Source organism: Entelurus aequoreus, linkage group LG03 (genome assembly GCF_033978785.1).
Source record: "Entelurus aequoreus isolate RoL-2023_Sb linkage group LG03, RoL_Eaeq_v1.1, whole genome shotgun sequence".
NCBI classification, from domain to species: domain Eukaryota; kingdom Metazoa; phylum Chordata; class Actinopteri; order Syngnathiformes; family Syngnathidae; genus Entelurus; species Entelurus aequoreus.
Window position 1 is genome coordinate 72,048,268 of NC_084733.1, and position 23,382 is coordinate 72,071,649.

Consider the following 23,382-nt stretch of genomic DNA (forward strand, 5'->3'; position numbering starts at 1 on the left):
GTAACGTTAGGTAATTACAGTACTCCCTGGTGTACAGTAATTTGTAAGTCATTCTAGTTAATGCAATATTAAAAAGCACAAATAGAGAACTCTGTTGGATCCCCTTTTTTTGTAATATCGGTGTTAAAGTCATACTGGTTTGATATTTTGTTTTGTGCAGTGCCTTATTTATATTGTATTTTGAATTTATTTTATGCAACTTGTTGACACATTTTATTTTGTGTTTATGTATGTAAAAAATATTGTATTTCATGTATTCATTTTTTATTTTTTGTATTCATTTATTTATCCATAGTTTTTTTTATCTTGTTATCCAATTCTGATTGTTAATTTGCTTTCTTTGATTCTTTAAGTAAAAAAAAAAGGTCAAAGACAAAGCTATTCGGTTTCTTGTGAGTATATACACTTCACTGCCGATGTGGGAGGGCGCCACTTAAAATCTTGCCTAGGGCGCCAGAATGGTTAGGGCCGGGCCTGTTTTTGGGCCTGAATATAAGGAGGATGAGCTACAAATTTTGGAAGCTGAGTTATGAACAGATCCAGCTAGTGGCAGTATCGCAAAGTGCTAAACAAGAAATACAAACTACGTACATAATAAAACAATCACTTACTGTACAATGTCTGCTCTCACTGGGATGCTGACTGATGGGATGTTCATATTTTACCGTTTAGATAAGGAATTAATCGTAATCCTCACGCAGCTGGGAAGAAAAGGTGGCAGCTACAAACATCTTTTCGTGTCTTTCTCGCCATCTCTGGGTCTAAGTTGGATGTCAATTTTGACTAACTTCTCGATTTATGGTCACAATCTTCTCTATACAAATGAGAGGCATGATTTACAATTTAGAATTAACTTTTACCAACTCAGAGGCGATGCACCATCTCACACGCTCAGGATGTCAATAGGTGCAAAGCTGGTTACCTCTCTGTAAACACGACGCTACTAAAAGTAGTTTCTCGGCGTTAGCGCCTATAATAGCAATGTTGCTAATACATGGTTAATATTTAGGGAATGACATGTAAATATAGTACTGTTGGCTATTTTTGGATGTTTTTAGAATACTTTATGGGTGCAATATATTACTTCCAATTAAGGCATTGTTAGCCACTTCTTACTTGCTGTATTTTACGATTCAGAATGAATAAAAAAAAGACCTGTTCTTGTCTCACATAGATCAATGGTGGGCAGTTCCCCTTTAAAGCCAGATTGGTATTTGTTGTGCTTAAGTGTAAATTTACATCATATATTATTTAGATGAAAGTTCTTAGCTGCTCCATCACATTTTTTGCAGGTGTCAAGCATTGAGGCCTGGGCAGAAGTCTTGCTGGTCTCTTGTTGTATCTACTACAGTATTTCCTATTTGTGTTACAGTGTGCGACATCAACGAGTGTTCTGAATCATCCGTGAGTTGTGCATCTGGTCTTACTTTGGTCCAAACTACTCCACCTGGCCATTGTTGTCCGCAGCAGCACTGTGGTACACACGCACACACACATTTTTTTATGTATTTGCATAAATCACACACACAGACATGTTTCTCTCCGGTCACTTCCAGAATGCAAATGTGAAGATGGCACCCTGCCCCTATGTCAGCTTGTAAGTAAGCAGAATTCATGAATGTGAAGAAGTGCAGAATCTGATTAGTCAGCGCTTTGTCTTCTCACAGGGGGAGGTTCTGTTGGAGGTCCCAGACAGCAGCAGCCACTGTGGCTGTCCTCAACACGCGTGCCGTATGTGGGATGCAAGCATGAATACACACACTAGTCAGGGCCCCAAGGACCCTAATTCCCTGGCTTTCCGCCCACACATATTTGCCATGAAATTATCTATGTTTCTCCTGTATAGTATAATTATTGATTACACACTCATATGTGTGTTTGGTGTAGAGAAAGCAGAGGTGTGTGTTTTCCAAGGGTTGACAGTGCTTGGGCCAGGCCAGTCGCTCATTCAGTACTTTGAGGAAGAGCTGTGCTACACAGTCCACTGCCTGCCTCACAAAGATCCAATGACTGGCTTCTATGCCATGGAGATCACCTCAGTCAACTGTTCCAGAAAATGCGGGCCTGTATGTATGCAGCATATTCAGTGCTTTGTAGGGATGTAACGGTTTTGTAGATACTGCGGTATTGCGGTTTCAAAGTCCTCCTAATAATGCTGTGACGATATCAAACAAAAACTTGGTGAGTGGAGTTTTTTTTCTGACGCTTTAGGGTCTGAAAATAAACTACATCTCCTAGAATCCTTTGCGCAGCACGGGACCGGCAAGGTGCGGGCGTGAAACGCCGTAAGCAGGAAGTGAAGTGTGTTCATACTCGTAGTAGATAAGAGGAATTGTTTTTTGGACATTTCCTGAAGATTTCATCAAAATCTGTCCTTTAATATTTGAGTTATGTTGCTAACGAACGGACAAAAAAAATCCTGGCGAAAACATAACCTCTTTGGCAGAGGTAAGAAAGTCTGCATTCTACAAATCAAAGCGCGCCGCTTTCGTCTCGAGCGTTTCCAAGGCGACACAGAGCCAGCAACTCACGTCGCACCGCATGTAGGGGAATCACCAAAAAAAACTGTTCACCGTGGGAAATACTAGTAAACTAAAAAGCTACTTAATACATCCTCCCATCCATCTTTCTACCGCGCGTCTCTGTCGATGTCGCGGTGTAGCGGTAGGGGCAGGATACACCCTGGACAAATCGCCACCTCATAAACCCTCACCTAGAAAAGATATTTGAAGCCAGCGAAGCTACACATCAGTTTGTGAGGTATTTACATTAAAAGTTATATTGTTAGTTAACTTTTCTGAGAAACAGCATTTTCCAGACTTATTTAAAAAATGCAGAGGACACTGTTTCTTAGAAAGTAAACGTTGAAAGTCACAAAAGTGAACATTATTGTGTTACATTTGTTACACAAAATGTTTACATTGTCACTTTAAGACACTCAACTAAGTTTTTTTAAAAATATTTCTTGAAACAGTGGATGTTCCTGCACAATTCTTTGTACTTAAAAATAAAGTTTTTGTACTGTAGTAATACATTTGATTACATTTGAGTATTGTGTTTGTGTTCAATTAGAGGAAGTGTGTTTATCTTAAACATTACTGCCACTTAATTTAACGCTATAATAATTTTACCAAGTATTTTTTTTTTTTAATCTATACCACAATAATATCGTACCGTGGCCTTAATACCGTGATAATAATCGTACTGTGAGATTTTGATACTGTTGCATCCCAAGTGCTTTGTGACAGAACTTTCGGTTTTCTCTTTTTGTGTGTGTGTGTGTGAACAGCACCAAGTGTACGTTGCATCCACTGACCCCCAGGTGTGCTGCGGCTCCTGTAAAAATGTCTCCTGCACCTTTACCGACGACATCGGCATGACGGAGCTTTTTGCTGTAAGGGCAAACGCACACAGCCAAAATCGATTTTTAAAACCCAAGTGATTTCATGGCTTTTACAGGCGGGGAGCTTCTGGGTGGAGAACTGTACTCGTTATGACTGTGTGGAAACAGCAGTGGGTGCCATGGTGTTGGCCTCCAGCGTGGTTTGCCCACCTTTCAACGACACAGAGTGCACTCAGGTCAGGAACTTGAATTTTTGCCCGTTTGGGAGGTCAGAAATAGGACTGGGCATTATGACTGAAGTTTTTGTAGGTTAGATTTAGTAGATTTGGATTAGATTTGGATGGATGGGTGTCTTGGTAAAATTAACATTTTAAATGGGTGGTCAGAGACTACCGAAATGTATTCCATCCACCTACATCAGGTAAAAGTGAAAGTCAGGTGGTTTACTCAAATATTTTTGTTCATGTCCAAGTGTGTGTTCTTCGTCTCTCGCTTCCAAACAGGGTACGAGAGGCTTCACTCCGCGCAAGCTCTCAGCACCTGAGTACGCTTAGTCAATAGCAGAATTAAATGGAGGGAGTGAATCCTCGTGTTAGTCATCAGCAATCTTTGTGTCTGTGTGTGGAGGCGTGACTGCTAGCTTACACACCGAGAGAGCCTTGCTCGTTGCAAGTCGCAAGTGAGAAGCACCACCAGATAATTAAGATTGGGAGGAATAATGATGGTGTAAAAACCAATGGTAATATTTCGGCTTCAAATTGAATGAGGAAGAGGAGACCATCAACACGGAAAAACAAGACAAATTGCGGAATTTGTTGGCAACAAAAATACGAATACAAAACAAACCACTGAACCCAGTTTTTTTCACTGAGGGAAAAACTGCACTTCAAGGTGCAATTTTTGCTAACTTAGATTGAGAGTCCATTTTGTGTTTAGGATACCGTATTTTTCGTACCATAGAGCGCACTGGTATATAAGCCGCACCCACTAAATTTTAGAACAAAAAAAAAAAATTCCACATACTTGCCGCACAGAAATATTTTGTAAATGTTTATTTACATATCTTAATTGTTTCCAAACGGTGTCTGTAACATGGCAGTAAAACAGAAGTCATCGTCATGAACCAACTAGCTGCGCAAGCTAGTTCTCTAATCAGCCAAAGAGACTCAATAACTTAACTTGCGAAGCTGAAACAATACAAAAAGAATGCCATTCTAAGTTAATAATACTAACACAGATACTCGTAAACGTGTTGGCATATTAGCTAATGCTAATGAGGCTCTAGCATCACACATGGGACGGTTTAGCAAGTAAGAATAGTTTTAGTTATATTGTAAAACTTACACATCTTGCTTGAAGTAATGAAGAATCAATATGAGTAGAAACGCTATTGATGGCTAGAAGACTGATTGGCTGTTACGGTCCCCATGCCGCTTGTCTCGTTTTAAAAGGGACGTGTATCATAAAGGACAGATGCTATGGAGTTATTGGTTCTTATTGAACTGTTAATTTAACAAGATAATTAAAGTACAAATTATATTGTCGCTGATCAAGCGAGGCTTGGCAGCATACGCAGGTGCGCGGTCATCAGCTGTGCTGGCTATTCGTTGGAGTGAGTGAGAGAGAGCTTCGCAAATAACACACGGGTGAGCGCGTACGTGCGATGCATGTAACAACGGCAATTATACTTACGGTTGAAAGCACTTGTCTAAGCAGAAGGGCAATGTAGCACTGAATTACCTGCAGTGAGCAAACTCGTCCAAAAGATGACGCCATAGCACAAACAATAACACTGTATTTGCTTATTCATTCATTCATTCATTTATTCATTTTCTGCCGCTTGTCCCTTTTGGGGTCACGGGGGGGTGCTGGAGCCTATCTCAACTGCATTCGGGCGGAAGGCAGGGTACACCCTGGACAAGTCGCCACCTCATCGCAGGGCCAACACAGATAGACAGACAACATTCACACTCACATTCACACACTAGGGCCAATTCAGTGTTGCCAATCAACCTATCCCCAGGTGCATGTCTTTGGAGGTGGGAGGAAGCCGGAGTACCCGGAGGGAACCCACGCAGTCACGGGAAGAACATGCAAACTCCACACAGAAAGATCCCGAGCCCGGGATTGAACTCAGGACTACTCAGGACCTTCGTATTGTGAGACACATGCACTGACTAACCCCTGTACCACCGTGCTGCCTATTTGCTTGTTGTTGACCATAAATGATAGCGCAGGAAAAAGGCAGCAGCTTGTAGTTTGGATTTTACGGTAATTAAAAGGTCTTGACGTTCCGGTTACAATGGTTAAAAAATGTAGGGGCCACTTTGTACTTTTTTGTACATTCCACATCCTAAAACCTGCCATGATCCCTGTCAACATCCTGTTTGTCTCCATTTGCCACCACTCCTCTGGTCTGGGCACTGTCTCTGTCACCTGTCCCCGGTTGGCAATCAGGGAACCCCTGTCCCTGGTGGCCAATCAGGATGCTTTTTGGAACCAGATTATTTTGCTTTGTACCTTAACATTGTCCCTTTGCTTGATTTGCGCTTCACACGACTGTTTTCCGTTTGTGCACTTCCCAGATGCACATCTTTGTTTTTGTGTTATCTGCGTTTCACTAATAAAGTGTGCTTGTTTTCTGCACTTGCCTGCTGTCTCTGCATTCCATGGTCTATATATATATACCAAAAGCAATACAGTGGAGTTTAATCAATTCTTCTTATTATTCTTTATTAATATTTGTATCATTATTACACTAGGGCTTTAGCACACTCAAAATATTACCATATATTGCGTACATACAGAATGTTCATCAAAAACCATGTAGAAAAATGTTTCTTAACCATTATTGGGCCGCAAGCGCCCACTAGAGGGCCGCCGAAAAATATCTGTTTCTCAGCTGTGGTCCATATGGGCCGCAGCACTACTCAGTTGTAATACACTTTTCCACCACTTGTGGCAGTAATGACAATATTAAACAAACCTAAGAAGTCTGGAGCTAAAGTCATGGAGAAGTTTCTTAAGCGCAAAGATTATGACTAAAGTGGTAAAGCTTTGTTTTCATTTCCACTTTAATTTTATTGACAGTTCAGTTAAGAAACATATTCATTATTGATTTAGTTTATTTATTTTAGCACAACATAATTGTATGTAAAAAAAATGTTTTGATGCAGTATATTCGGTTAGTACTTATTTTTTTAATCAGCCAGCACAATGCGTTATCAGCCCAGGCCTACTTTATAGTACCGTTTATATTTGTCATGTTTTGGGGTTAAATATTCTTCTCTACTTGCAGAACGGCGGCGTGGTTCAGAGTTACGTAGGCGGCTGCTGCAAGACATGTGAGTGTCCCTCACTCTTTTACACGCTTCATGCTTTCAGCCTGCATTGACCAGGGTGAGCGCCTTGTTGCCTGGCAGTGGATGGGCTTATTGGCTGTTTTTTTTTTGGGGGGGGGGGGGGTGTGGCCTGCACTAGAAGTTTGGGATCAATCATCATGCTTTCCCACGACCCGTGGCTTTGGAGAAGTGAAAAATCATCCGTGCATCAGTGATGAATTTGTGCTTTCCGAGTGATTTGATGTGAATTGTTTCTGCAGTCTCACCCGCTTGCCTGCTTTGACCTAGCAGTTGCTCCTCGGTGAGGATGTGAGCTGGTGTTTGCTGAGGTGTGGAAGAGGTGAACTCAATGTGCATGCTGGGTGGCCTTCTCTCTGTGTCTTTGCAATGTTGAACTGCATTATTATTTTTTTTTAACAATGTTTGTGTTCTCCTGGCACTCTTTGCTCTCCTGACCATGCCTACCAGGTGCTGGAGCGGGTGTTTTACCGTTTACCGTTAATCCCGTAACCCCCACTGGTAGTACTAACTGTGACACAGGTATCTCCACTTTGTACCTTCTCAGTAAATCTTTGGTCTTCTGACTTTCAGGGACTATTGTGTTTGGATGTCTGAATATGTCATTGTCTTTCTTGCCTTTAAAATAAAAAAGAATAATTTCTATAGTGGTGATCATATTACATTCAATCCCCTTACAATCAACTAACCATCTTTGGCACATTCTGGACAGCTGCTAATGAAAAAAAGTAATTTTATTGCACCTAACTATAAAAAGCGCCTGCTGCTGGGCAACAAAGCGCCAGCTCTTATGGCTGCAAGTGTGTGAAAATGTACTGCACTTTGTGAACATATGCCAGAGATGCTTATTTTGAGGCATAAAAAGTGCACATGTTTTTTTTCTTTGCAGATAGAACAGACAACAGTTAATATTATTTATTCATTTATTTATTTTTATTTTGAACATTGTGTGTAGTTTTAGCAGTCTTTTATTAACTCGAAGCAATAATGTTCATAAAGATCAGGGGTGCCCTACCATTTCCACTTAGGGCTGCAGCTCACAAATAAAATAAAAAGCGGGGGCCATTTTGGTAGTTTTCACCTTCAAAATCAATACAATATTTTGATTTTTTTTCAAAGAACTAGAAAATGCAATTTCAGTATACATTTTGTGTGAATGCTGACCAGTCAAAGCCGAATTGAAATGCTAACAGTTAGCACACTGGCCAGATGGCGCCAAGTAACAAAAAAATTAGCAAATGAGCTAATAAAACAAAAAAAGCTAGCATGCTAACAGTATTTTGCTAACAATAGCATGCCTACAGTGAGCAATAGTAAAATACAAAAAATAAGGCCCCGTTTACACTGCACACCAAATCTGATTTTTTTTTGCCCTCAAGTGACACAGATCTGATTTTTTTTGCCAGTCTAAACGCTCTAACATGCTTAAAATCTGATCTTTTTGCATCAGATTCAGGCCATGTCAGGAGGTAGTCCAAATCTGATTGAAGTCACATTTGAAAAGAACAGATTCCAATCTAAAAAGGTAATGCGACCAGTATGTGACTTTTTCGCATCTTTGGTCGAGCCAAGTCATTTGTGTGCGCGGAAAAAGAGGCTGCCCGCCAGGGGAAGTGGATACTTCATCACAACATCCAAAAAACACTCACTTTTAAAGTGGGTGACCATGTTTATGGTGGCGACTTTTATTTTATTTTTTAGTAGTAGCGAGTTCATTGTTCATTTAAAGAATTCGTTCACCTTCCTTTGTTTTCACTTCATCGGTGTAAATGTAGTCTACATGACAATGAGGTAAATTATCTTAAAAAAAAGCTAGCATGCTAAAATATTACATGCAGCATGCGTCTAGTACCAAAATATATTACTCTACGATGTTTACCTGACAAATTTGTCAAAAATGCTAGCATGCTAATGTTAGCATTCATTAAGTAGCAAAATATGACACTGGTGTATACCAATGAAATGTCCAAAAAAGCTAGCTTACTAATGCTAGCATTAGGTAGCATTTGTGAAGTAACAAAATATTTGACGCTGATGTGTATACCTGCAAAATCAGAAAAAAAGATAGCATGCAACTGTGCCGCGGCCTATTAAATAATTATCTACGAGCTGCAACACTTTGGACACCCCTGATATAGATGAAAACATTAACTAAATGTCATTTATACTATCGTACATGTGTTTATTAATAAAATAGCACCTTTAAGAAAATCACAAAGTTGCCCAGAAGGTTACTAAGTTGTTGTCTAGATCCATGGTTTCTTCGTAAAGGCACACTTTTTGATTTAGTCCTTGCATTGGATTTATTGGATGTTGGTAATTATACTGTATGTATGTTTATTCATCCACATTTTGGTCTTCTGCGAACGTGAGTACAGGTAAAGAAGACGGTAAGACATGCAAGCGAGTGGCCATCCGGACTACCATACGCAAGGATGACTGCAGGAGCAACACACCAGTGAGATAACACACACAATGTACACAAACACCATTGGTCTGTAACTACAGTATACCGCACCTTGTTACAGGTGACCGTCTTCTCCTGTGATGGCAAATGTCCGTCCGCCACCATCTTCAACTTCAACATCAACAGTCACGCCAGGTTCTGCAAGTGCTGCCGCGAAAGCGGACTGCAGTCCCGCTCGGTCTCGCTGTACTGCACACGCAACGGCACCAGTGTGCAGTACTACTTTCAGGAGCCCCTGGACTGCACCTGCCAATGGAACTGAATGGAAGAATAGCAGAAGGGGAGATCTCTGATCAGTGCCTGAAATAATAAATGGAAGGAGGTATGAGTCTGAGATTTCTCCATCACTTAGAGATAAAACTCACTTGGGGTATTTTAGTGGTAACACAAAGTTAAATTAATTGTGCAAATCACCGTCAATTTTTTAAAATCATTATGACCTTCAAACATTTCTCTGAGGTCTATAACGGGGGTGTCCAAACATCTTTCTGCCGAGGCCCACACACTAAAAAATAAAAGCATGCAGGGGCCATTTTTTTCATTTTCAAAACCCATACAATATGTAGATTTTTTTTAACCTTTAGGGCTCCCTTTAAATCATAAAAATAAGTCCTATTTAATTTATTTTTTCAAAGCTTAAATCTCTGGATCAACTTTAGGTCTGTCTGTCAATAGAACGTTTTTTTTAATGTTTTATTACCTTTTTGTCAAAACTCAGTTTTTATGGCAAAAACAAAAAATATGCAATGTTTTACGCCCCAAAAATTCAATAATTGATGTAAAGTAATTGGAGCCTTAAATAGGTCAATAATTCATTACAACTTTGATTTTAATTTATTATTGTTTTTTGAGCAATGACAGTAGAAAACAAATAAAGTTCTTGGGGATCCAATAGAGCCCTACTCATAAAAGTGTTAAAAATAAGTCCTCCTTTTTTCTTTTGATGCTTAGGGGGTGTCCTAACTACGGCTCGCCAGAATTTTCAAATTGGCCCGCGAGAAGCCACGAGTTCAATAAACAATTTAACCGGAGGAGTGTATGCATAACATAAATATATTTCCAGTAGTCTGATTGCTACCATTTTATTGCCATTTACTGGCAAAGGAATGCATCTCTGCCATTAATTTTACTTTTCAAGCACACAGCACAACATATACTTATATGCCACAGTTCAAACAACCTTCCTTAGTCACGGTGCAGAAAAAACAAAAACAAACAGCACGAAAATTCAACATACATTGGTCACACAATCTGCTCATTGAACTTTGTGGATATTATTTTTTTTTAAAACATCCAATCAACATAAAAAGTTAAAACAACACCCATAAATCCATTACAGGGGATGATGGGGAACAATGCAAAACACTCTCTACACTTATCCATGTTTGGCGCATTTTAGCTGCTTGATATTTTTGATTGATTAAAGACACTAAGGAGGTTGTCATGGAAGTAAACAAGGTAGGAGTTTAACTTTTACATACTCTTAATAATAAATAATAAGAATTGATAATTATATATCCAATGTATTATTATAATATGTACTCATATATATGTATAGGCTTTATATATATATAAATACTGTGTATACAGTATATATATATATATACATATATATTATATATATATATATGTATGTATGTATGTATGTATGCAGTCCGCTTGCGGCCCCACCACTCAAAAAGTTTAGACACCCCTGGTCTAGATCAACTTCATCTCTATCGGTCGATTATACATTTGTTATTATATGTTCATGTTTTATGCCCTTTTTGTCCCCCAAAAAACCTGTGTTTTTATACAGCAAACACAAAATATGCGATATTTTCCCCAAAAAATATTTAAAAGTGAAATTTTTGATGTGAAGTAATTGGAGCCTTGAATAGGTCAATAATTCATAACCTTGGTTTTGATTCTATATTATTTTTGGAGCAATGACAGCATTAAAGAAAAAAAAAACTTTGTAAATGGCAGCTTTGTGTTATTTGAATCTCATTGCAACTTTTTATCATCACATTTCAACTGTTTGTTCTTTAATGCCACTTTTGTATGTTTTTTTTTTAATAGCATATGTAGAATGTGCAGCGGGACTTAACAAAAGTAGCCGCGAGCCACAAATGGACCCCGGGCCGCACTTTGGACACCTCTGGTCTATAAAGCTTTGTTGCTATACATGTGGTATAAAAACAATATATTGTGTAATTTCTTGTGGTCATCAAAATAGGTGAATAAAACCTTTAACTATGTTTTTGTCTGATTGATTTCCTACATCACAGCACAGTACTTAGTTGGCATAACAAAACTAAATACTCTCTTTACAAATAATGCGTGATTTGTATTTAAAGAGCATGTATGCATATTGTATGCTTGGGGTGGACATCTATAAGAGTGCACAATTGTTTGGTGGAGGACTGTGTTCAACTTTCCAACTGCGTTATTGTTTCTTTCTTAGTAAACCTATAGTGCTGATGGGGTTGTGTTTCCTTCTATTAGCCTTGCTGTAGTTGTTTGAAAATATATACAATTTCAATTGAAAATGATAAAGATGTTTTTTGTACAGTATGGTATAGTTTTGGTGTTTACTTCACTGATCTTACTGGAGGACTGAAATGTCAGAGGAAGTACAACTTCAAGGTTTAAATGGCAACTGCAAGAAACTGCACTGATTACAAATGGGTATGTTATTTAAATTTTGATTAACCCTTTTAGCGTAAGTAGTCCCACTAGGACCCCTATACCCTATAATGTATACAGTGTATATATATATATATATATATATACCGTAATTTCCGGACTATAAGCCGCACCTGACTATAAGCCGCGCCAGCTAAATTTAGGGGAAAATACAGATTGCTCCATATATAAGCCACACCCGAGTATAAGCCGCAGGGTTTTGATGTGTAATTACCGTAGTATATAGGGGTTCCTGCTACCACGGAGGGGATTGTCGGGACAGAGATGACTGTTTGGGAACGCAAAGCGTCCCATTTATTAACTATAAATCTTTCAATCATTCAATCAAACTTTCACATCTTTGACATGGCGAACAGCATTCGTGCAGAGTACAAATAATACAACGGTGCAAAGTAATACAAAGTGCTCGCCTGTACGTTATCAAAATAACCAGCCTACCGGTATATGAAAAGTCAGTCTTTAATCATTGTGTCATCGTCTTCCTCCTGCGTACTAAAACCACCGAAATCCTCTCCGTCGGTGTCGGAGAAGAACAGGCCGTAAATAAGCCGCACCCTTATATAAGCCGCAGGGACCAGAACGAGGGGAAAAAGTAGCGGCTTATAGTCCGGAAATTACGGTATATATATATATATATATATATATATATATATATATATATATATATATATATATATATATATATATATATATACTGTACATTAGGACTGTCAAAATTAAGGTTTTAACTCATGTAATTAATCACAAAAAATATCCTATTAATCATACACACACTTAAAATAATCATGCAATTTATTTGGAGCCTACAAGCTCTTTTACCAGTTATACAGTTATAAGATCAATGCATACATCAGTAAAAAAGTGAGTGAGGAGGCTCCGACTTGTGTGCTCGCTGGCATATTTCACTACAACCTACGGCCTGAAAGATTTAGATGAGTTTTTCCAAGTTTTGGGCAAATAAACGACGTGTTCAAGTAAAATGCTTGAAAACGTTCCTGGATGACAATAAAATAGCATTTGCGTACAAATATTGGGGTCTTTTTTGAAGCTGATTTTAATTATGCGAGCGAATTAATACCTGTGATCAATCAAAATTCCTAAATTGTGACTAATATGATTTAAAAACTGCATCACTTGACATCCCTAATATATATACATGTGTATATATATATATATATGTATGTATATACTTTTTCTATGTTAAACCATCATGGCGAAGCTGTTGATTTAGATGACTAAAAATGTTTGATGTGTTGATGCTTGATATTTTCCTCCAAAGCAGGGAGGAAATCCCACACGATGGACGCCACGTTTGTTTACACTTTTAGCTCTGGGCACGTTTACGACAGGCTTGCAGCATGCACGTAGGAAAGAAGGAGCGCTTGATTTGCTCATCCTAACCCACCAATAGCGCAGTACAGGTAATCGATTATCGGCGCTATTTTTTATTTTTTTTTACATGTTATTGGATTCATCAACGTGACGTCATAATTCATAAAATTGCCCTGATAATTATTGGTCCAATATTTATCGTCCACCCCTCATTTTTTTGTACGGAAATTATGGTTAAATATTTCAAACCTCAATTTACAGTATTTTAAAATATTATCAACATGTGTCTTGTATTTATGTATTTTTCAACGTAGATTTTCCGGTTATTTATTCTATTTTTAATTGTGCAACTGTAATCATGAAAATTGCTAAGCACATTAGAAAAAAAACATCATTTGAAAGATATGTTGAATTGCAGTTGGCTTTTGTTTTATACAACATTGTTGCCCTGCAGGTAAAGAAGGGTTGGAGTGCCGTGTTTTCCAATCTGACTTAAGGCAGAAACATTCACTCTGCATTTAGATAAGAGAAACAGTCCTGCATGTACGGACCGCACTACACCATCATACAGGTAACAGACACACTACTGCTGTATTTCAATCTAAATATTGTTTGTTGACATTTTTCAGCCCCTTACAGTGTTCTAGGGAATTGGAATCATGACCATTTAAACATTAAATTCTTTCTGGATCGGGACTACAGGTCAGTCTTTGTAGATTTACTGTTTATTGAACCTTCTCTGATGAAAATGTTCTCTCATAATAATAAGTGGATCAATCAAATTCTTGGCTCACAGAGATGCAGGCCATTTGTCCTGTTTTCATCGGACCAATGCACACATTTGCGTCAGATTCCGGGCTCACCCGTTAGTTACCTGGCAACCATTGTCGGCACATGACAGATTCGGTTTCCAGGCCTTTAAAGATGTATGATCCCTGTAGAGCCCCGTCCTGGAAGAATGACCAAGCATGCTATGAGATGCTGTGCGTGTCATTATCGCGATTACTGAAAGTGACTTAATGTTTATTTTGTCTGTGTATTACATGAGATAAATGCACTGGTTGTGAGTTTTAGGACCTGAACCCGGGGTCAGAATACAGCGTGAGGGGCAGCAGTCAATTGGTCCATAGAGAGTTTGGCACACACTGGGTCATAGATATTTAACATGATGGTGGCCATGTTTTTAACCAAATTTGCTCAAATCTTACACAAATAGGCTTGTCAGTCATATTAAGATGTGTATCAAATGCCAGGGTGATTAGGCATAACTATGTAAAGTTACAGATTTGAGGACCGTATAACTGTATATTTCAAGTCCGATCTATGGGGTTTAATTTTGGGGTTAATTTAGTTAATTTAGTGAGAAAACTAACAACAGGCAACTCAGTAAGGGTGCATTTTTTGACAAATCTGTGTGTGCTTTGGTTTTGCAGTATGGTTGTCACAAAATTTTGTTGGTGACGAACCCCACGATGCAGAGAAACATGATTTAATGTCCATAAAATAAAGAAAAAGCTGCACAGCTACTCATAGCCCCCACCCCCTCAAGGGACGGACCCCGGACGTCCCCAGATAGGCCCACAGATGAAAGGGATGGGTGGGAGAGAGCTTGAAATGCGGCCGAACTCTTCTTCTATTTAGCCATTAGCGCTACAATCCCGTCAAGCCTTTCCGCCATCGAAATCTCTGCGGGGTTCGTATTAGGCTGGAGTATTCTGTTACATGGTGTTGGTGACGAACCCCAAGATGCAGAGAAGGCAGGCTTTGTGCGGGAAAACATGATTGGGGACGGCGTGGCGAAGTTGGTAGAGTGGCCGTGCCAGCAATCGGAGGGTTTCTGGTTACTGGGGTTCAAAAACCCCACCTTCTACCATCCTAGTCACGTCCTTTGTGTCCTTGGGCAAGACACTTCACCCTTGCTCCTGATGGGTGCTGGTTAGCGCCTTGCATGGCAGCTCCCTCCATCAGTGTGTGAATGTGTGTGTGAATGTGGAAATACTGTCAAAGCGCTTTGAGTACCTTGAAGGTAGAAAAGCGCTATACAAGTATAACCCATTTATCATTATTTATTTATCATTTAATGTCCATAAAATAAAGAAAAAAGCACAAAACAGGAACTAGGAATAGCCCAACTGAAAACAGGAACCAGTAAATAGAAAAACTGGAAACAGCTAATAGGATAACACGAAACAAGAAGCTACGTGAAAGCAAATTGTAAATAGTTATAAGGAACAGCTTACCGCTATGACGACAGCGACAAGGACAGGTAGTTATGACATCGACAATCAATACTCCAGCACTGACTGGAGGTCAAAGCAGGTCTAAATAGCAGCTGGCTGATTGACACCAGGTGTGGCCAGGTGTCAATCAGCCGCAGCTGAGGGGAACAGTGCTCAGGGAGACTAGCAGGAAACTGAACCAAAATAAGAGCGCTTACAGGAAATAATGACAGAGGGAAAACCAAATCATGACTAAACTGTCAATGACAAACCTGACAGTAGCCCCCCTTCCCATAACGGATACCAGACGTTCTAGAAACCCGACCCCCCACCCCCCCCAAAAAAAACCAGTCCAAAGTCACGGGAGGGTGGCGGGAGGACAAGGCGGTGGGCCGCTAGGCCAAGTGTCCCCGCAACCAGCGGGGAAGAGTCGGCGGCGACGGCGAGTTGAACGCCGCCGCAATTGGCGTGGCGGTCTCCCATGAAACGACCACATCCGTGGCCGACGAGAGGTTGGTGGCACCCTCTGCTGGCCCACCGGGGAGGATGGTGGCGCCCTCTGCTGCTGGCCCACCGGAGACGATGGTGGCGCCCTCTGCTGCTGGCCCACCGGAGACGATGGTGGCGCCCTGCGCTGCTGGCCCACCGGAGACGATGGTGGCGCCCTCCGCTGCTGGCCCACCGGAGACGATGGTGGCGCCCTCCGCTGTTGGCCCACCAGAGACGATGGTGGCGCCCTCTGCTGCTGGCCCACCGGACTGCATGGTGGCGTCTGCTGGCCCACCGGACTGCATGGTGGCGTGTGCTGGCCCACCGGACTGCATGGTGGCGTCTGCTGGCCCACAGTCATTGATGATATGGAGCTGCATGTCAGGTAATAGCACTGGGGAGATAGCTGTACTAACATCTTCAATAAATGCACATGTTTATGTTGACATTTTGGACACTTCCATCAATCGATAAGATGTTTGGGGATGATGACATAATTTTATAAGAAGATAATGGATCCTGCCATCCAGCAAAAAATTTAAAATATGTCCTTTAAGAAAAATACAGAAGGTCAATATCATGACCTGCAAATAGTCTGGATTTCAATCCAATGTAAAATCCATTCATCCATCCATTTTTTTTGTCCCTTTTGGGGTCGCTGGAGCCTGTCCCAGCTGCACTTGTCCAGGTACACCCTGGACAAGTAGCCACCTCATTGCAGGGCCAACCAAGATAGACAACATTCATACTCACATTCACACACTCGGGCTAATTTAGTGTTGCCAATCAACCTATCCCCAGGTGTATGTCTTTGGAAGCCGGAGTACCCGGAGGGAACCCACGTAGTCACGCGGTGAACATGCAAACTCCTCACAGAAAGATCCCAAGCCCAGGATCGAACCCAGGACCTTTGTATTGTGAGGTACACGTACTAACCCCTGTTCCACTGTGCTGCCCCCAATGTAAAATGTGAGGTGGGAATTGAGGAAAATGGTCCATGACAAGACTCCAACCTGCAAAGTTGTCACTGCAAGCGGTTTTAAAAGCCAGAGGTGGTGCAACAAACAAAGTACTAGTGGTGTATTGTAGTGTTTTTCGTCCGTTTTTCATGATTCCATAATTTTTCTGCTTGATCAAAAAAATGTATCTGTTACTGACTACCACAATTTATATTCTCGATTTATTTGTAGTTTTTCTTAAAGCCAGAAAGTTGACATTTGAAATGACTACAATTTTGTGTCATGTCTGAAATCTGCTTTTTTTCCTGCAAACTCGAACAACTAAAAGAACATCCTCCAAGCCTGGTCATTCCAATACTTTTTTTCTATTGGTTGCATAGTCAGGTAAGTGTATTGTTGTTGATCATATTTCGGATTCAGCGTATGATGGCCAAACTGTTGAATTGTACACACACTTTCCACCAAGCTCTGCCCCATCTAGGCTCTTTCCGGATGCCAGGTGTCCTATCCACCCTCCCAAAATGTAACTGTACCCATCACACACAAGCGTACACACACACAACCACACACATGCATAGTTGAGTAATAGCACTCATTACTTATTGAGTTACCCTCATGAGCTCAACCCTGAATCTTTCATTTGCTTAAGCAGCGCTCCATAGAAAGACAATGAAGACATCCACTGCCTCCTTTTTGTAACGCTGGAGTTCCTCAAGACCAGGATTGCCCCCTTGACAATTCCTCCATGACTAACTTGGCAAACTTCAGTGGCTGTGCTGAGCAACTTTCAGACCTTTTGAGTTGGTGGCGATACTGTTGACCTTCTGTTAGGTCTACTAAACTAAACCCAAACTACGATCCAACATGGCCGCCTTCACTCTCATACTTGTCATACTACGCATGACTCAGGTTCACTCACAGGTAAGTACCAATCTATCTATCTATCTAGTCGAGGTTACTGTGGTTTATCCATTATACAGTGCTCAATACCGGGGTGGAGCGGAATATACGTTCGGTCAGGAAAAGACACAGGCTATTTCATCCCAACAAGCCTGTTTCGCAATTTTCTCTGCTCTTCAGGGGATTTTTAAAATTTAATAAATAAATAAATCACATTTACACATACTGTACATATACATTCACTGTTCAAACACACATACTGTATACACATACTGTACATATACATTCGCTGTACACACATATACACATACTGTACATATACATTCACTGTTCAAACACACATACTGTATACACATTCTGTACATATACATTCGCTGTACACACATATACACATACTGTACATATACATTCACTGTACAAGCACACATACACATACTGTACATATACAAGTACATATGCACACATACACTCATGCACATAATCACGTTTCATCAAACATATATTAACGTTGTTGCCCTAGGGTAAACTGGGTATAACACATGGCACACTGACAAAGCTTAACCTATTGTTACTATAACAATCTACAAGGTTAAGGTTGCTTCTCTTTCTTCCCCTCCATTTTTCTGCATTCTTTCGTATCTCAAGTTATCATTACGTATATGTATTGTTGCATTTGAACAATTGTATTGTTGATAATAAAGGTAAAGTACTGGTATTGTTTATTATCAATAGCACTATTTCTATTGGTATTCATATTGCTCCATTTTTAGTGTAATAATGCTCATTGTCATTTCTGTATTTTTTTTTTATTTTTTTATTTTCGCTAACTGCTTATTTGCTATTACTTTTACCATCATATTTGTACATGTCGTATTTGCTGATGTTGCTCTGTTGTTGTTGTTGTTGTGGTTTTTGTCTCTCTGTCTAATCCACCTCTTGTCCCCACAATTCCCCCCTCTGTCTTCCTTTTTCTCTCTTTCTATCCCCTCCTGCTCCGGCCCGGCTGCACCAAATGATAATATAAATACATTTAATAAAGTCAAAATACAAGTAAGGCATCAAGAGAAGTATCCTACACTTCTCTTTTGTAAAGTAAATCTGAACAGCCGATATGGGCATCTACATCTGCTATATGATTTGCCCGAGAAGCTGGGCAGGACATTATTAAAAAAAATTAAAAAAAAAAAAATTAAAAAAAAATTAAATAAAATAAAAAAATAAATCAATCAATCAATCAATCCCCTGAAGAGCAGGGAAACCTGCGAAACAGGCTTGCAGGGATGAAATAGCCTCTGTATTTTTTCCTGACCTAACGTATATCTATCTATTTATCTATCCATCTATCTTATTGTCTATTGATGTACCAATCTATCGATCGCTAGATCTATCCGTTTTGTTAAAACTAGGCAAGTTAACATGCTCACCTGACATGCTAAACCAAAAGTATTTCATGTATAGCTTAAACAATTCACATTTCTGGCCAATAGTCACGTTATAGTTGCTCAAATAATGTTGCCTACTTCACGAAAATAAGCAAATATTTGATATCAGAAGTGAGTTTGCCATTTCTGTTCAACTTTAGTTAGCCTTTCTAATGCGCATGTTAGCATATGCCTGAACATGGCTCGTTGCACCGCATACTTTGAGTTAAAGAATTATATGATTTATTACAACAATAAAAAAAACATAAGGACCACCTCCAATATATATAACCACATTTTTTTTTTTTACTGTATTTTAAAAATGCATGGTGTATCCTTGTGAGAACCACTAAACTGTCGGGGTTTATCTAAGTAATGGCATATCTTTTTGCTTTAGAACACATTCAGTGCTTTTCCCTATTTTAATGTTGATGATTACTGTCTTTGTCCGCTTATGACTTTTTTTCTGGGAGTGTGCTTTCTTTATTTTCAATACGAAGCACATACTTTCTTCCTGACGTGTTTTTTTCCGGATGTGCCTATTATTATTATTATTATTGCTATAATGGTGCCATAATGTTGCTCCCCATCCTCTCTTCTTTTCTGACAAATTGCATGTAGACACTCAACACATCCCTGGTAGGGCTATAACATCTAAAACTTTATATCCTGTGAGGAACAGCAATGATTAGCTTGCGGCAATAAGCTAAATTAGCACTGCAAAAGTCCTGCACAAAGATATTCCATTTGTATAATTATATATTATACAAAATATTATTGTGTTGTTAAAAATCAATTAAATTGAGTGTTAACCACATAACTGATTATCTTATAAGTCCTATTCTTAGGTCATCTTTTGTTGATGTATGTGATGGGCTTTTTCACAGAATGAAGTGGTCGGTGCAACCCAATCATACACTGCGACTGTCACTGCAGCGTCTTCATCCAACATCAGCCCAGGAGTCAGCCGCATGGACACCTTCGAAAGTGGTGAGATGTGAAAATTCTAGATTTGAGTCACAGCAGTGGGGCGTTAAAGTGTTCTCTGTTGTCAAACTTGCGGTCCCGCTGTGAAGCTAGGTGTGAGCCAATGTCGGTCTCAAACAGTGGCAACATATCAGGAAAACTCTCCTCAACCTTAGGTCGTAATACCCCCTTAAAGGAGAACAGCACTTTTTATTTTTTATTTTGCCTATCATTCACAATCCTTATGTGAGACAGGCTCACATATGTTTTTCTTTTTTTATGCAATTAAGTAGTAAATAAACACGAGCAAAAGTCACCTAAATTTCACAGGCGCATCACAACATTCACTACTAATCATGGCAGACTTTATGAGAGACAACAATGATTACTTTGGTACAAATGTTGATCCAGAAACTTATATATATATATATATGGAGGATGAGGTAAAAGTTTTAGAAGCTGTGTGCTAAACACATCCAGTTTTAGTGAAACAGTAAGCATCATGTAGCAGTATTGCTAAATGCTAAACAAGATACACAAACTAGGAACATAATAACACAATCACTCACTGTACAAGGTCTGCTCTCACTGATGGCATGTCCATATCATCCCATTTAAATGAAGAATTGAAAAACAAAGTGCCGCAAACAAGTGTTTTTGTTTGTGTCCTCGCCATTTCCGGGTCTAAGTTAGATGTCAAAGTTGACCAACTTCTTAATTTTGGTCCACAGACTCCACAACCTTCTACTATCCAGGTGAGAGGCATGATTTATAATCTAGTAATTAACTTTCAACAGCTCAGAGGCGATGCAGCAGCCCACACGCTCAATATGTTAATAGCTGCATAAGCTAGTTAGCTCTCTGTGATCACGGCGCTGCTAAAAATAGTTCCTAAACGTTAGCACTCATAATAACAAAATTTGTAATACTTGGTCAATATTCAGGTCACAAGACGTAAATGGAGTATTGTTAGTGGTTTTTGGATGTTTTTTCTAGGGCTTTATGCTGTACTCACATTGGCTGCATTCATAGCCACCTCGCACTTGCCGTATTTAACGAGTTAGAACGCATAATAATAAGAAAAACATATGTATTCATGTTTTACATAAGGACTGTGAATGATAGGCAAAAAATGCATTTCCCCTTTAAGCATGTTCTGTATGGTTGTACAGTATTTATTAAGGTTTCAGTTTCTATTCCAGTTTTCCCTTTTTACATAATAATTAAAAAAAATCCTGTTTTAACTTGATAAATCCAAGCATTGTTTTATCTATCTATTTGGGACAGTGCACATTAACATTTGGTGCTACTCTATACTTTATAGTACTTTATACTTCTGCACAGACTGTAAATGAGCTCAGTTATAGCATTTGTAGTGTCGTGGCAGGAAGACAATAAACACAGAAGGATGATAAAATTTGCAATACCAGCTAAAAAATTCCATTGACACATTTTCTGAAAAATTTAATTTACATTATAAAATATAGCGTTTATATTATAGCTAAATGACAGATAGTTAATAATTAATAGGACCCTTATTGGGCCCATTTATTTATCCATACATTAACATTGATATTAAACATGCGGGCCAATAGATAAAAATGTCTTTAAATGTAGCTTTGATGTAGAAAGCTACGTTTGCCCTGTATCTTGTAGTGTAGCTTGCTACAATTCTCTGGGTGTAGCTTCCCTTGGAGCTTAGCTAAATTTAAATTGAGAGTAACTTGTAGCTCAGCTTACTACATTTTCAAAGTAGCTTGCCCATCACTGATCGTGACAACCTTAAATGTTACCTCATGTTTTTGATCCGAGGATCAACTTCTCTGTTTGTGCTTTCTCTGTGCTAGAGACAGAGAGTGGATGACTGACAAGGGGGTTCACTCTGTTTTATTTTATTCTGCTACAGAACTAACACGTTCACCTGCTGAGATCGATGCAAAGAGTGAACCCTCTTACAGTCTGTTTGGAAACGACAAGATGAACAAAACAAATGCGCACAGACATGACAATTTCATTTATCCTTCCATTAATGACCTCCGCCACAAGGTTATGTATGTGCTGGGGTTTGTCGGTCTGTCTGTTTGTTCGCGAAATAGCTCAAAAAGGAAGTGTCAGAAATGGGATAAGGCGCAAGTAATTACGCACATTTTTTTTAAGTATTCTTTTGGGAGATAGTGCCTGACGGAGATCTAGGCTTTCTGAGTGATTTTCTAGTTCTAACATTTGGGAAACCAAAATTACATTGTAAAATCCAAACTACTAAACAAACTGACTTGCCTCATTTTTTGCGCAAGAGTTGCGAGTCCACACGTAAGACCCCAGCAGGCACAAGACATTAAAACAACGTTAACAACTTGCTAAATTAGGTCCTGACAATGAGAAACTCAAACATAATGTTGGAACAACATGCTTTTTGACAATGTTTAATCAATGTTGGATTCTGACGTTGATTTGACCATTGAATTTTGGTAATTTCCCAACAAATATTCTACAACACGAATCGTCATTGGTGGTCACTCGAATGAGTATGACGGTCCTCCTGGTATGGGTGTATCCCTTTATGGAGGATGCCTGTGTGTGACTTTGTTTTACGTGGGGAGACTAGTGCACAGACAGTCACCACACGATCCTTGACAGAATCAGGTCAGGGTCCAGGGGCATGGAGTCCAAGACGACTGGGGACCCTTTTCTGCTGCAGCTTTCTTCCGCCGTTGTGGTAGTTCTTAAATCTACCGTCTTCCGCCTGCTCCGCCGTTGAGGTCTTCACCGTATCCCTGGCTAGGGGGCAGTCAGGTACTAGGCCTTTGCCAAGGGCCACCTGGGGTAACAGTAGTAAAGGGGTTAACCTCCTAGTGCCCCAAGACCCCATAGAGGAGCCTCCACTGCCGGATGCACTTTAACGTCATGCCCAGGACACACAACACGAATACAACATTGAAACAACATTCTTTTTGACAACGTATTCAATGTCAGGTTGTGACATTGATTTGACCTTTGAAATGTGGTCATTTCCCAACCAACAAAGTGGATTCAACGTTAGACATCAACGTTGTCTCAATATACAAATACAACTATTTTGCAACATTGTTTAGAAGTCAGTTTTAAAGGACATGTAATGCATAATCAACATTGTATCAATGTCTTGTGCCTGCTCGGACAGGAATGTCTTATTGATTTTTTTAAATATGAACAATGCACATCTACAGCACCTGTCCCAAAGTATTCTGGGTGGTGAGCCG

At 39.6% G+C, this 23,382-nt stretch overlaps 2 protein-coding genes and 1 long non-coding RNA gene across 20 annotated transcripts in view; 2 read left to right on the top strand and 1 right to left on the bottom strand.

Annotated features, from left to right (window-relative positions):
- otogl (otogelin-like) overlaps positions 1-11,372 on the top strand; it is a 78,449-nt gene extending 67,077 nt beyond the window's left edge. For 10 of the 18 annotated variants that reach the window (XM_062042601.1, XM_062042603.1, XM_062042608.1 and 7 more), the window contains 10 exons: positions 1,373-1,477; positions 1,557-1,597; positions 1,668-1,731; positions 1,888-2,066; positions 3,290-3,394; positions 3,460-3,579; positions 6,642-6,687; positions 7,153-7,224; positions 9,081-9,160; positions 9,231-11,366. In XM_062042601.1, coding sequence (XP_061898585.1) covers positions 1,373-1,477; positions 1,557-1,597; positions 1,668-1,731; positions 1,888-2,066; positions 3,290-3,394; positions 3,460-3,579; positions 6,642-6,687; positions 7,153-7,224; positions 9,081-9,160; positions 9,231-9,431 — 1,013 coding nt within the window. In that variant the 3' untranslated portion in view covers positions 9,432-11,366. Of the gene's footprint in view, positions 1-1,372; positions 1,478-1,556; positions 1,598-1,667; positions 1,732-1,887; positions 2,067-3,289; positions 3,395-3,459; positions 3,580-5,366; positions 5,877-6,641; positions 6,688-6,944; positions 7,025-7,152; positions 7,225-9,075; positions 9,161-9,230 lie in introns of those variants that run through there. The other 8 variants (XM_062042609.1, XM_062042610.1, XR_009825347.1 and 5 more) reach the window with 7 other exon arrangements.
- LOC133646813 (uncharacterized) lies at positions 7,669-15,480 on the bottom strand. The gene is made up of 4 exons (XR_009825351.1): positions 15,430-15,480; positions 14,064-14,139; positions 9,221-9,427; positions 7,669-9,141 (listed from the first exon to the last, which is right to left on the bottom strand). It is a non-coding gene; the product is annotated as an uncharacterized LOC133646813 (long non-coding RNA).
- A 2,240-nt stretch (positions 15,481-17,720) lies between these two features.
- The window catches only part of ptprq (protein tyrosine phosphatase receptor type Q), a 78,886-nt gene continuing 73,224 nt past the window's right edge, over positions 17,721-23,382 (top strand). The window contains exons 1-2 of the mRNA XM_062040875.1: positions 17,721-17,777; positions 20,065-20,167. Coding sequence (XP_061896859.1) covers positions 17,721-17,777; positions 20,065-20,167 — 160 coding nt within the window. The remainder of the gene's footprint in view (positions 17,778-20,064; positions 20,168-23,382) is intronic.